This window comes from Rosa chinensis, chromosome 7, assembly GCF_002994745.2.
Source record: "Rosa chinensis cultivar Old Blush chromosome 7, RchiOBHm-V2, whole genome shotgun sequence".
NCBI lineage: Eukaryota > Viridiplantae > Streptophyta > Magnoliopsida > Rosales > Rosaceae > Rosa > Rosa chinensis.
In genome coordinates, this window is record NC_037094.1 from 36,249,426 (window position 1) to 36,262,570 (window position 13,145).

Consider the following 13,145-nt stretch of genomic DNA (forward strand, 5'->3'; position numbering starts at 1 on the left):
AAAAAAAAAAGTTAGGGACCAAAGTGATTTTAGCCCTAAAGTTCAAGGGACTAAACTGAATTTAGTCCAAAAGAATAAATTAAAAAAAAAAGAAAAAAGAAAAGAATAAATTTTAAAAAAAGAAAAGGAAATGAGGGTATAATAGATATTTTGCCGCGGAATGAATGCCACGTCAGCAATTTAACAGAGTTTTTTGACAGAGAGTAACGAAAAGGATCTATTGATATGAAATTTTAGAGTACAAGGATTAAACAGTATTTAATCTTTAAAATTAAGATATAGTGTGTAATGAGCAAGTAAAAATAATAGCCGCGCCCTAAAAATAGGGTCTTTCTAAATGTACCCAGCAAAGTTCTAAGTATACCTGACAAATTTTTTTTTTCATTACCTTTAATTATGTCTAATTAAACCAACTGATTTTCCCAAAATACCCTAGAATACAATGTACCCAACAAAACAAAACCCCAGATTTTTATGCTCGTTCATTCCCATCATGCCTGGCCCAGGTCTTAGTTCATATTTCAATCCTTTTATGAAAGCCGCTGGTCAAGAATCAGAGAAAGTTAGGCAAAACACACACGTTTTCAAAACTCGTTCTCTTTCTCAATGATTCATGAAATAAAAGAATAAATAAACAAGCTAAAATATGGAAGAATTGCTCTATTTGATCTATGGCACTATATTGTACATAATAGGTAGCTAGGTTTTATTCTTCTAATAGTTCAAGTTTCGTAGCTTCCATTCAATCAACAAATTAAAGAATGGGAAAAATGGGGACCTCTCTAGTTTTGAGTCTTCTAGTGGCAGTAGTGGCTTTCTCTTCGTAAACGTCGGCAAACTACCCTTACTCCTCTCCTCCACCACCTGCTTCTCCTCATTACCACTACAAGTCACTGCCACCACCAACGTCGTAAGTGCACTACGCACCATCCCATCGAATATTGAATAGCCGAAATCGACGAGTAGAAAGACGTGTTCGATAAGAGGTTGTTCTTTGCTGGGTGTATCTTATGAGGGTAATTTAGGAACAATTGATGAGTTTATTTAGATATAAAGAAAGATAATTAAAAATAAATATTTTGTTAGGTCTTAGAAATTTGCTGGGTACATTTAGAAAGACCCTAAAAATAATACCTTTGCTACTGCAAGCTTTTAACAGATCATCAATGACTTTCTTCCAATCAATGGAGCAAGGAAGTACAGTATTAATAGTGCCCTATGAGCTAAACTACTAACTTCCAACTGATCTGAAAGCCTCAATAAAAGCAGATTACAAGTCAATTTAAGTTGAGGGAGACTCTAAATTACTAGTCGATTTCATTAATGGACCGTCAATGATGCTGGCGGATACTAATTTAGTGTAAATTAAATAAGCGAAAGAACAAAAGCCCACATTTGCGATTTTGCTACAACCTGTGTGTCATCGGATAATCCCTTATGGTGAGTCAAGTTCAACTTTGTCATTCTTATCTTCCTAGTTTGGATTAATTCTGGGTTTGAAATATATGGACAAATTGATACTGAGACTGAAAGTTTGCGTCTTTAGGCGAGTGGTAGTGACGAAAATGGCGATCAACAACTGAAATTGTATTCCTACTACATGAGCTCTTGTGCTTACCGTGTCCGAATTGCACTCAACCTCAAAGGTGTTTCCTTTCATCCAGTTTTTGTACATTCAATTCATTATTGTTATCTCAATTTGAATTTGAACTTGAACTTATGGTTTGTATATGTATAGGGCTCAAATACGAGTACAAAGCTGTAAACTTGTTGAAGGGAGAACAGTTTAGTCCTGGTTAGTCCCATTCCTTTAACTCACCACTTTGTACATTCAATTCATTATTGGTATCTGTTGTATCTGCTTTGAATTGATTCTGTACTGATGTTTTTTTTTTCGTCTGGCAGAGTTTAGAAAGCTGAATCCTATCTGCTGTGTGCCGGTACTTGTGGATGGGGACATAGCTGTTTCTGATTCATTTGCCATATTATTGGTCAGTCTGTATGTTCTTCTTTCTCCATTAGCTTAATCTGCATTGGACATGCGTTCAGTTTTCATTAGCTTCTTCTCATATTTCACAGTATTTGGAAGAAAAGTACCCACAACATCCGTTGTTGCCTGAAGACCTTCAGCGAAAGGCCATTAACTTCCAGGTCAGTCTCGTGTCAAGGATATTGGGGTCCTTTTGTTAAGATTTTCTCAACTATAGTGGATGGATTTGGCTGTTTTTCTGATGTGAAGTCAAAGTTATGATCGCGATCATGGTGAGGTCAGAGTTTTACATGCAATTGTGCATGCCACAGGATCTTATTATTTCTAATGCTGCTTGTTGGCTTATTTGATAACCCATGTTTTAGGAGCTCTATTTTCTGAATCATTCTGGCTTGAATCTCCTGGTCAACTAAAATGTTTCTTTTCCTTAAAATTCTATTGCTTGTTTGCATGGATAAGTCAATTGCACTGCTTCTTACAAAGTGACTGGATTTTCATGTTCTCATGGCTGCAACATCCCCATTGTCATGTTGAATTCAAAAGTAAAATATGGTTTCTTTCTTTGTCCTATTGACTTGGCAACACTTGTATGCATATATAGCTTACCAAGAACTGCATCATCTTAAGTCCGTAACTAACATAGTATAATCCTAAACAGGGTGTAAATGACATTGATGGTAGTTTATATTGTGTATTGGTGCTTAATGCAATATACATAATATATGCAGCTGAATGATGCCAAATCGGTTTAGACAGTAGTATCATGCTCCAGTTTTATGATATACTATGAGTCTCATATGAGTTTGCTAATGCTTTGGACGATTCATTATGCTTTGCTCCAAATCCTAATTTGAATACACAGTTTGTAACTTTTTGAAGTTATTTTCTTAATTAATGCTATTTTCATGTCCTCCTCCTGATGTGCAGGCTGCAAATATTGTTTGCTCAAGCATACAGCCCCTTCTGAATCTGGCAGTACTGGTAACTAGCTGGATGCTTTTGCTTGTTTATACTTCATAACACTTTCATTGTTATAAGAGTTCACTTCTTGTTGCATTTTCATCTAATCAATAACATTGATCTCGCTCATTGCTTTTCCAATTTACAGAATTATATAGAAGAAAGGGTTAGTCCAGATGCAAAAATTGAATGGGCTAAAGTTCATATTGGGAAAGGTTTTGCAGGTAAATCTTTGGAAAAACTATTGATCCATATGGTCCCACATTCCCCTTCCAAAGAGATAAGAAAAAAAAAAAAAAAAGAGGAAATATTCAGTAAACCACAACTTTTGAATTTAATATTTTTTTTCTAGCCCATGAAATGAAAAAGGAATTATGGTAATATTTTCTCCCCAGTCTTGCTTCTCAAGCAGACAAGCACAAGTGTTGGAGTCTTACCATATACTTATTCCTATTCTCATGAATAATTTAGGTCTAATATCTACTATTTGTATTTCTTTCAGCACTTGAAGATCTACTGAAAAACTATGCAGGAAGATATGCAATTGGAGATGAAGTTTCTTTTGTATGTTTGATCAATTTTGTCTTCTTTCTTCTTCTTCTCCATCTTATGAAAAAAGCAGTGATCGACTTTGTCAGTGCAAAATAAAAGAACCGTTTTGACCACATTTAACCCCAAACCAGAAAATATTTTATGCGGCAGGTCTAAGGAACTAGTTTACTGGTTCTCTAAGCCTAGTTTTCATTCATGGGCTTTGGTCTTTTGCTTTTCCGAGGTTTTGAATTCACCCAAAAAGTACACAACATTTACATATATTTCAGAAAGCTGTTGCCCTGTTATTTGCATATATTTAGGCTGGAGATAAACATTAGGCCACCTACATTTGCTTAAATAATAACATCTAGCTCACATCATATCTTACTAACCATAGAAAAAAATCATGCAAATCCAATGTTCTCAAAGTAATTAGACTTGTGGTTTCACTACTTTTAGAAGCATGCAAACTAAATTTTACCATTAAGATTACCAAGGACCTTTGCCTAGCTGGCTAGCAATATAATCACAGATTTGAAATGTCCATTTCATGCAATTTTTTTTGTTCTCTAAAGAAACAGAACACTGCAGTACCAGTAGACCATCTAGAACTTTATCTTTCTTTAACAGCCGATGTGGTTATGAGGTTCTGGATTACAGTACTTGAGTTGCATGCTGCACTATGGAATGGTCACTTTCTAATTGGTGTGAAATTACTTTGTTTGGAGAAACTTCAAATATATGTAACATTTTGATAAATATTTGCAGGCAGATTTATTCCTGGCGCCCCAGATTGATGCATCTTTTTCAAGGTTCAATCTAGACATGGTACTGCTCATTTCTTGCGCCAGTTAAAGTTATAACCATAGGAAATGTACATAAAGGGATTTTATTCAACTGGTAGTGTAAAATTGATACTTATCTCTGTGGCATGGCACGTTTCTTTTCCTGTTCTTTTGAGTGAGAATTGAATGGGTCCATATTGACTATTCTGATATTGCAATCACGTTATGGAATTTCTATATTCTGCGTTTGCTTTCCATACCATTCGAAAATTGAGGTGTCAAACAACCTTTTCGTGCATTTGCACTTCTTCTCGCTACAGTCCTATATTTCCTTATGATGTATAGGCAGCTGCATCTTTTATACATTGAGTTGGAGTCTATTCTGGCTTGTCAGTTGGTATAGTACTGTGGTAGGTCCAGCGTAAGAAAAAGTATTTGTAGAGATTTGGTCCTAAAAATGTTAGTATACAATGACAGTCCACACACACACACACAAAAAAAAAAAAAAGTACTTAACTTCTTATAGAGTGCTGACCAAACAGGCATGCTTCAAGAAGTTGATTGTATGGTAGCTAATTCAGTGATAAATGTATGCTTCAGGACTATAGAATGAAATTTTACCACTTCTTTTTCTTTATTACTGAATTATATTGTATAACCATAATTTCCCTCCTATTGACTTCAGCTAATAACATTTTGTGGAACCAAAGATTCAAAGTTACTGAAAAGATAGTGTAATTGATGCGTTGAGTGGGGTGAACCTCACACCTTATTTGACTGGGCTTGCGGGAGCCAAGTGGATCATTTTCATAATTTTTAGTCAACACTAATGAAATGAAAGACTGAAATTGTCTTGGTCCCTATTATCCTTGCTTCTGGTCTTGGATGTTCCTATATTTATATCCACTAGCTGCTTCCCCCCCCCCCCCCCCCCCCCTCCCTTTCTTTTTACAGCCCCTTCTATTGCTCACACTGATAGTATCAACCAACTATTTCTCTGGTTTTTTGGACTTTACGGTCTAAATGACAAGTGCCTTTGCCATCTGCATCTTTGATGAGTTTCTTTCCTCAATTGTTTGTACAGACCCAGTTCCCCCTTTTGTCCAGGTTGCATGAGGCATACGATGAGATACCAGCATTCATAGATGCTAGGCCGGATAAGCAGCCGGATGCTACTTCATAATAGTTACCCACAAGTTCAAGAGGTATGAAGTAATATCTCCTGTCTAATGAGTAGATTATACCATATATACAAGTTTTCTGCTTACATCTGGCATTGATGAAATATTTGTGGCACCACATGAACACACTGTATTTACTGTAGTTACTTTCTTGTTGGTTGGTGCTTCAGGGATTTTCCATCCTCCTGAAACTATCTCTTTTATTCTAATCAACCTTTCCTATCCCCAAATGCAGAAAAAATTCCACCAACTAAGGTTTTCGTTGAAGCATTTGGAATGTTGCAACATTGCCAACATAGTAATACTAACATGTACGTATAAATAAGGGTTGTCCAATAATGGAACAGGCTGAAACTGCAGTGCTGTAATGTATATGTAAAATGATGTAATTGTCTGGATTGTATGTCAAAACTCTTCAGCGTCTTTTGTACACATTGTGTACTTGGATCATACAGCTTCTAGCCTCCTATGTCAAATAAAGTAATAAACCGTATTTTAAAGAGAAGAAGATCTAAATTTTCTTTTGTGTTTCAGATTTTCATTGATGCTTCTTCTGGTGTGTTCCACTTGTCTAGCAAATTAGGTACCTATATTTGCTGAATGTATGCTAGCTGTGCATGTGTCTCCTCCAATCCCATCATGAAATTTCTACATTAACAACAAATTCCCTTGTCAAATCAATGGCTCCTTAGCTTCATGTTTGTTTAAGAATAAAGGATTCAGGAGAGATAGATGAGAGAATTGTGTATATTCATTGATAATAGGAGCCCTATATATAGAGATTACAAAGTGCATATTCTTATGATACAAGGAAAACTATTCTGAATAAGACTAGGAATTCTAAAACCTTCTCTCCTATTACAATCATAGAACTAATTTTAGTTTGACAAGGCACACTAAATGTCAACATTCTTCAACACTCCTCCTTGTGCCGCTCAAACTTGGTAGTGACGCTTCAATCGTTGCCTCATTAAAAACCTTGCTCGAGTAATAAACACCCTGTAGGAAAAAAACAACCTCGAGGAGTTAAAAAAAGAGTACAACACATCCTTCACTTTTCGAGATCTAACATGTAGACATCTTCCCTCTCCCTGATGTCGAAATCTCCTCCTGATTGCTACGATCATGGGAGTTCGGATAACTTTCCCAATCCGATGTTCTTCACATGTTTCTCAAAAGTGGATTTAGGTAACGACTTGGTGAATAAGTCTGATATATTGGATTTGATTCACTTCAATCTTTAGAAGTGATTGTTGTTGCTGATTATAAAAGAACTTGGGCGATATGTGCTTGGTGTTGTCGCCCTTGATGAAACCTAACTTCATTTGTTCAATACAAGCTGCATTATCCTCATAAATGCATGTAGGCTCATCCGTGGTAGACTTCAAACCACAAGTTCATCGAATATGTCTAATTACAGACCTTAGCCATATACATTCACGCACAGCTTCATGTAGAGTACTAATCTCTGCATGATTCGAGGAAGTAGCAAGAAGGGTCTGTTTTGTAGACCTCCAAGATATCGTAGTACTTCTCATGATAAAGACATAACCTGTTTAGGAGCGATCTTTGTAAGGATCAGAGAGATACCTTGCATTAGCAAAACCCATCAAAACATCATCGTCATTTTGGTGGAGGGGAGGAGGAGAATGCCGACTACCTTGAATTGTGGCGGCGGCAACTTGGCCGGTCTTGACGTCATGGACGGCGGTGTCTGGCCTTAAGGAGTCTGATCCGAAACATCCATTATTCCTTCTCTCTATCTCTCTAGGGATAAAACAAGTCCATATCGATCGTACCTTTTAAGTAATGAAAGATTGTCTTTACACCAATCCAATGATGGCGTGTTGGCGTAGGGCTATGTCTAGCTAACAAGTTCACTACTAATGAGATGTCCGGTCTTGTGCATTGAGCTAAGTATAATAATGCGCCTATTGCACTTAAATAGGGCACTTCAGCCTCTATTAACTCTTCGTCCTCATCCTTTGGACGGAATGGATCTTTTCCAGGCTCAAGACTACTGCCAATCATGGGAGTACTCACAGGCTTTGCTTTATCTTCATTAAAACGCCTTAGAATTTTTTGAGTATATGCAGACTGATAGATCAAAATCCCATCATCATGGTGCTCGAGTTCTAATCTGAGGCAAAACTGTGTTTTCCCAAGATCTTTCATCTCAAATTCGGATTTCAAATACTTAGCAATTTCCTTTAACTCATCTAGAGTTCCAATTAGGTTCATGTCATGACATAAACTGCTACAATTGCAAATTCGGAACTTGTTCATTTAATGAACACTTATGGGCATATTTCATTATTAATATATCCATTTCCAATCAAGTAGTCACTTAGACGGTTATACCACATCTGTCTGGATTGTTTTAATCCATATAGTGAGTGAAAACGCGCTCCGTGGTTTAGAGCCACTTGATTTGGGTAATTGAAGTCCATCCGGAACCTGCATATATATATATATATATATATATATATATATATATATATCTCTCTGAATCTAGATCCCCATAGAGATATGCTGTGACCACATCCATAAGCTGCATGTCAAGTTTTTCGGAAACTACAAAATTGACAAGGTAGCGGAACGTTATGATGTCCATTACGGGAGAATATGTCTCCTCGTAGTCGATTCTAGGGCATTTTGAGAAACCTTGAGCCACAAGGCGGGCTTCATATCTAACAACCTCATTTTTCTCATTACGCTTTCTAACAAAGACCCATTTATGGCCAACATGCTTTACACTTGCGGGTGTCGGCGTTATAGGCTCAAATACCCGTCTCTTTGCTAGTGAATCTACTTCAGCCTGGATCGCATTTTTCCATTTAGGCCAATCCACTCTTTGTTGATATTCTTCAATTGAGCGAGGTTCGATATCATCATACTCTATAATTCCTTTTGCAACAAAATATGCAAAGATATCATTAATAGAAATAGAGTTTCTATTCATTGTCTCATATACACTAGTGTAATTCATGGAGATCTCTTTATTCTCTGGAATTGGTTCAGACATTGGAGCGTCCCGCAATGATGTTCTTGGACATAACCATAATCTGAAATATTCTCATGAGACCGATTATTTATATTGATGATTAATGGATCGTTTTGTGCCAAACTCACTTTCTTTCTTGGGCGAGAATCCATCGAACCTTTGGGCCTTCCTCGTTTCCTTGCAGGGAGGCCGACCTTAGCCAAAATGCCATCTCCACTAGGGGGCGCCGTGCCTTACACCCCTAGGTACGGCTTCATATCCACCACTTTTGGGGATATCAATCTTTGCAGGCACGTTTGCAGCAGGTATGTGTGATCTCGTAATTTTAGCGATATCAGAAAACGCATTAGACATTGAATCTGCTATGTTATGAAGATCGAGAATTCTCCGCACTTCAATTTCGGACTGTGCGGTTCGGGGATTAAGATGAGACAAAGTGGGAACAGACCATGACGATTCTTGTCATTCATGTTGAACATTTATGTTCTTATCTCCCCCTAACGACGGGAAGACTATCTCATCAAAGTGACAATCCACAAATCTAGCGGTAAAGAGATCGCTTGTTAAGGGTTCTAAGTAGCGGATATTAGTTGGAAAGTCATGTCCAACATAAATGCCTAAACGTCGTTGAGGACCCATTTTGGTGCACTGTGGCGGCGCAATTGGCACATAAACTGCAACATCAGGCTCATACCCAGTAACCATCTGGGACCCAGAAAAGGGTTGAGTGGCAGTAGGTATCAGACAAATAAGCACAGTTGCATGCAATATTGCATAGCGCCAAGCAGAAATAGGGAGATTGGTGCGCATTACCAATGCTCTAGCAACCATTTGTAGTCGTTTAATGGCAGCTTTTGCAAGACCATTTTGGGTGTGAACCTGAGGAACTTGATGTTCAACTTCAATCCCAATGGACATGCAGTAATCATCAAACAATTTTGATGTAAACTCCACAGCATTGTCAAGTCTTATGGACTTAATAGGATGATCAGGGTGGTGAGCCCATAACTTAATAATTTGTGCTAGGAGTTTAGCAAATGCAGTGTTCCTTGTGGACAATAGTGTGACATATAACCAACGTGTCAATGCATCAACCAACACCATAAAATATTGAAATGGTTTGCAAGGTGGTTGCATAGGTCCACAAATATCACCTTGGATTCTTTGCAAGAATGGTATATTTTCTTTTGTGTCCTTTGTATAGGATGGTCAATTCCTAACTTTGCTAAAGAGCAGGCTTTGCAGAACGAATGATGGGCTTTAGAAATAACCAATGAGGATTTTGGTTGAGCCATGAAGTCGCAATTGACTTTAGAAGTAGAAATTGGAGTCAAGGGAGCACATCTGGCGTCAAAGCCACGTTGGGGCCGCAGGGGGAAGGTGGCGTCGGCCTGTAATGGTCAGATTTGCATAGGGATGGTGCCGTGAGGTGCAGGTGCTTCCACATGGTCCAAATTTTGAGTTTTACTTCTTTGTTCTGAAGAATGGATGTCCGTGTGAAGTCTTTAATATACAGATTATCATATCACGACATGGGTGTCCCAAACGGTCATGCCAAAGTCTATAAGTGACAGAATCCCATAGGTCATCTCTCATGACATGGTTGGATTCATTAATTCAAATAGTGGTTGCATACAACCCACTAGAGCAACACATAAGTTTCTCTAATACTCATTTATGTCCATAGTCATTATAAGTGGTGCAAATGAACTCTTGTCCATTCTCACAATGTGTTTCCACATGAAAACCATTGGCTCTTATATATATCTTTGAAACTCAATAGGGTTCTTCCAGCGCTAGAAGCATATAGAGCTTCGGTGACATTAATAGTTGTGTCATTTGGCAACATAAATTGGATTGGTCCTCTACCATGAATCAATTTTGATGTCTCAGCCATTGTAGTCATAGAAGAATGAGTAGGCGTCATCCATAAGAAGAGTTGCCTATTTCGAAGTATAGTATGTGTAGTTGCACTATCCACGAGGCATTCTAGCTCTCCGGGAAACATACTGAAAAATAATAAAGTTCGAAATTAAAATATGTCTAAGACATTCAATCAAAATGAATTGAGATTTTATTAATAATAGCCAATGATTACATCAAAGTTTCTTGACCAAAATCTAATCCAAAATAAAAATCAAACTTAGACAAATTGTAGTCATTCAATCTGTTCAGTAACTCCAATTTGGTTGTGACCAGGTAAGGTAAGGTGAGATTTCGGTAGAGCTATGCTTACTTGTAAAACCGTTCTCTCAATTCAAACCTTTCCTGGACATCACAATTAATTTTGGATGAGCCTAGTGAGAAAGAGTTAATACAAAATGTCATTTTATTGATTAAGGCATAATTGCCATTACATAATTCTTGGAAAATAAAAAGGACTACACTAATCAAAATCTACGGCATCCTTGTGCACTTCTTTGCTATATTTGAAGTCCACTATTGTGAGGTTGACGACATTGTCATCATCTCCTTCTTCGGCTAAATGGGCTTCTTGCTCTCTTAAGTCCCTATATGCCTTGTATTGTGCTGCTAACTTGTTGCTTGCATTGCATTGCATTGCTTGAACCAATGATCACTTGATCCACATCGATGACACATGTCATTGTGATTGCCTCCCTTTAATTGAGGTGCATTGTTTGCACTTGGTTGGCATCTACTAGGGGGATTGGCGCTATGACCACGGCCTTAGGCGGCACCACCTTGTCCTGGTGCACCACGGCCTCCTCTCCCACGTTGCCATGTGTTTCCATGTGTTCGTCCTTCATTTGGACGGTTACCTTTCTTTGTAGGGCGGTTATATGGACCTACATGTCTGTTTTGTCCCTTAACTTTAGGGTTCTGCTCCTTGCGCCTTCCTTTGAGTGCGTTATTATAATTCGCCTCGTGAACTCTCTGAGTTCCAACATGCCTTGAATTATAATTCTTCACGAGGATGTTATCATGTTTCTCAACTACAGACATGACATTAATTAGCTGATGAAACCTCGTGATCTGTCCAGCATTGTACTCACCTCTGTATTGCTTTGGATACCAAAAGTGCTGAGACGGGGAAGGTGGAGAGAGTTTTCTCAATTAGCTCTTGCTCTGTGACGGGTTCTCTACAGAAACCCAACATGGTTTTGAGGCATAGAGCTTCTGAATGATATTCAGAGATAGACTTGAAGTCTGCGAATCATAGATTGCTCCATTGAACCTTCAAGTCAGGGAGGAGGGAATCCTGGACATTACCAAAATGCTCTTCTAGTGCTACCCCTAGTTCTCTAGCATCCTTGATCTCCATGTACTCCAATCAGAGTGATTTGTCCATGTGGCGTCGCATTAAGATGAGGGCAGTGGCATTGTTCGTAGCCGTACGCTCGAATATGAGCTCAGGGTTTGGTGCTTGAATTATGGGTAGGATCCCTTTTAAAGTGAGATGGTTCTCAACATTTGTGACCCAACTGTGGGAGAAATAGATTAGTTTCAAGCACCACAGTTGGGTCACAAATGTTGAAAATCAAGCTTCAGTTTCAACATCCTGAAAATAAGAAGGAGAAATAGATTAGTTTCGGAGTCAAAGCTTCCACGACAACTAATAAATACGATTTCCGAGTTATGCTACCAAGAAATCGATTTCCAAGAATATTTGGATTTATTAGATCGAAACAAGGATGTTTATATGGTCATAAATCAATGCTTACGGACGCTCTTAGTCTGAAGTCTTACGAACGCTCTTAGTTCGTTTAGCGTGAATCCCCACAATTCGATCCGCTTTTATAGAATTAAACCCATGTTATACGAAAGGTGGGATGTAGAAGAATGGAGGTTGCAAGTCCCTGAGAAAAAGAAAAGAATTTAAAGACAGAATGCAGGAACTTTAATTTTAAATACTTGTTGATTCGGAGCTTGAAACCTTGAACTTTGGAAGTGATGTATGTCGAGTTTGTGTCGATGGGAGGTCTAGGAGGCAGGCCTGGCCCTAAGACATTCAAGGCCCATGGCGAAGAATAAAATTGGGCCCTTTATATTAAAAAAAATTAAAAATATTTCATCGGTCTAGTCAGGCCGGGCCTGCTCCTCCTGCTATTGCTTTATTCATTTCTAGGAACCCTTTTCTTTACTTTATTTGGGGCCCCTCGTTAAACTCTCTCTCTCTCTCTCTCACGTTGCCATCCATACTGTGCTCACTAATCAAGGGTGAGCATGACATATTTAGTCAACCGACCCTTTTTACAAAAAGAGAAAGAGACAAGCTTTTTGCATTTTTGATGTTCTATTAGCCTCACAAACAACTGTTTTTTTTTTGTTTTTGCTCCATCTACTACAAAATTTGGGCCCTGGGCCAGGGCTGGGCCTACCAGGAGGCTCGTGATATGCAGCAGACATATGAGTTGCAGTTTGCAGTTGTTGCAGGTAGGCGGGGGATCTAGGGCGGCTCCGAAGTGTGTGAGGTGGCTCAGGACAGAAGCTAGTAAGGCTAGCTAGGTAGCGGAGATGCTGCAGGGGCAGCACCAGCAGCAAGGTGCACGAGCGTGCGGGTAGCAGACTCTAGCAGGCGCTGCGGTGATGCTACTAGGGCAGCGAGGAGCAGGTGCGTTCGAGAGGCAGCAAGCGTAGGGGTGCGTAGCGCGTGGCAGCTGCAGCAGGTGCTTGGCAAGGCTAGCGCAGGCTAACGGTGAAGGAGTTTTTTGATTTTGGATTTTGGTTTT

The 13,145-nt window shown here is 38.7% G+C and overlaps 2 protein-coding genes across 2 annotated transcripts in view; both read left to right on the plus strand.

Annotated features, from left to right (window-relative positions):
- Nucleotides 1–13,145, plus strand: part of LOC112177374 (leucine-rich repeat receptor protein kinase HPCA1) — a 74,998-nt gene that overhangs the window by 51,908 nt on the left and 9,945 nt on the right. The window lies entirely within an intron of this gene.
- LOC112177378 (glutathione S-transferase zeta class) lies at nucleotides 1,287–5,474 on the plus strand. The gene is made up of 10 exons (XM_024315672.2): nucleotides 1,287–1,440; nucleotides 1,547–1,646; nucleotides 1,739–1,795; nucleotides 1,906–1,991; nucleotides 2,080–2,151; nucleotides 2,918–2,971; nucleotides 3,099–3,174; nucleotides 3,453–3,514; nucleotides 4,253–4,312; nucleotides 5,354–5,474. The coding sequence occupies exons 1-10, from the start codon at nucleotides 1,438–1,440 to the stop codon at nucleotides 5,450–5,452; spliced, it is 669 nt and encodes a 222-aa protein (XP_024171440.1). The 5' UTR covers nucleotides 1,287–1,437; the 3' UTR covers nucleotides 5,453–5,474.

What these genes read in the sequence shown, in the direction of transcription:
- LOC112177378 (XM_024315672.2), top strand. An exon ending in AATTGCACTCAACCTCAAAG is followed by an intron (nt 1,647 to 1,738) that starts GTGTTTCCTTTC and finishes GTATATGTATAG; the next exon opens with GGCTCAAATACGAGTACAAA. An exon ending in ATTCATTTGCCATATTATTG is followed by an intron (nt 1,992 to 2,079) that starts GTCAGTCTGTAT and finishes CATATTTCACAG; the next exon opens with TATTTGGAAGAAAAGTACCC.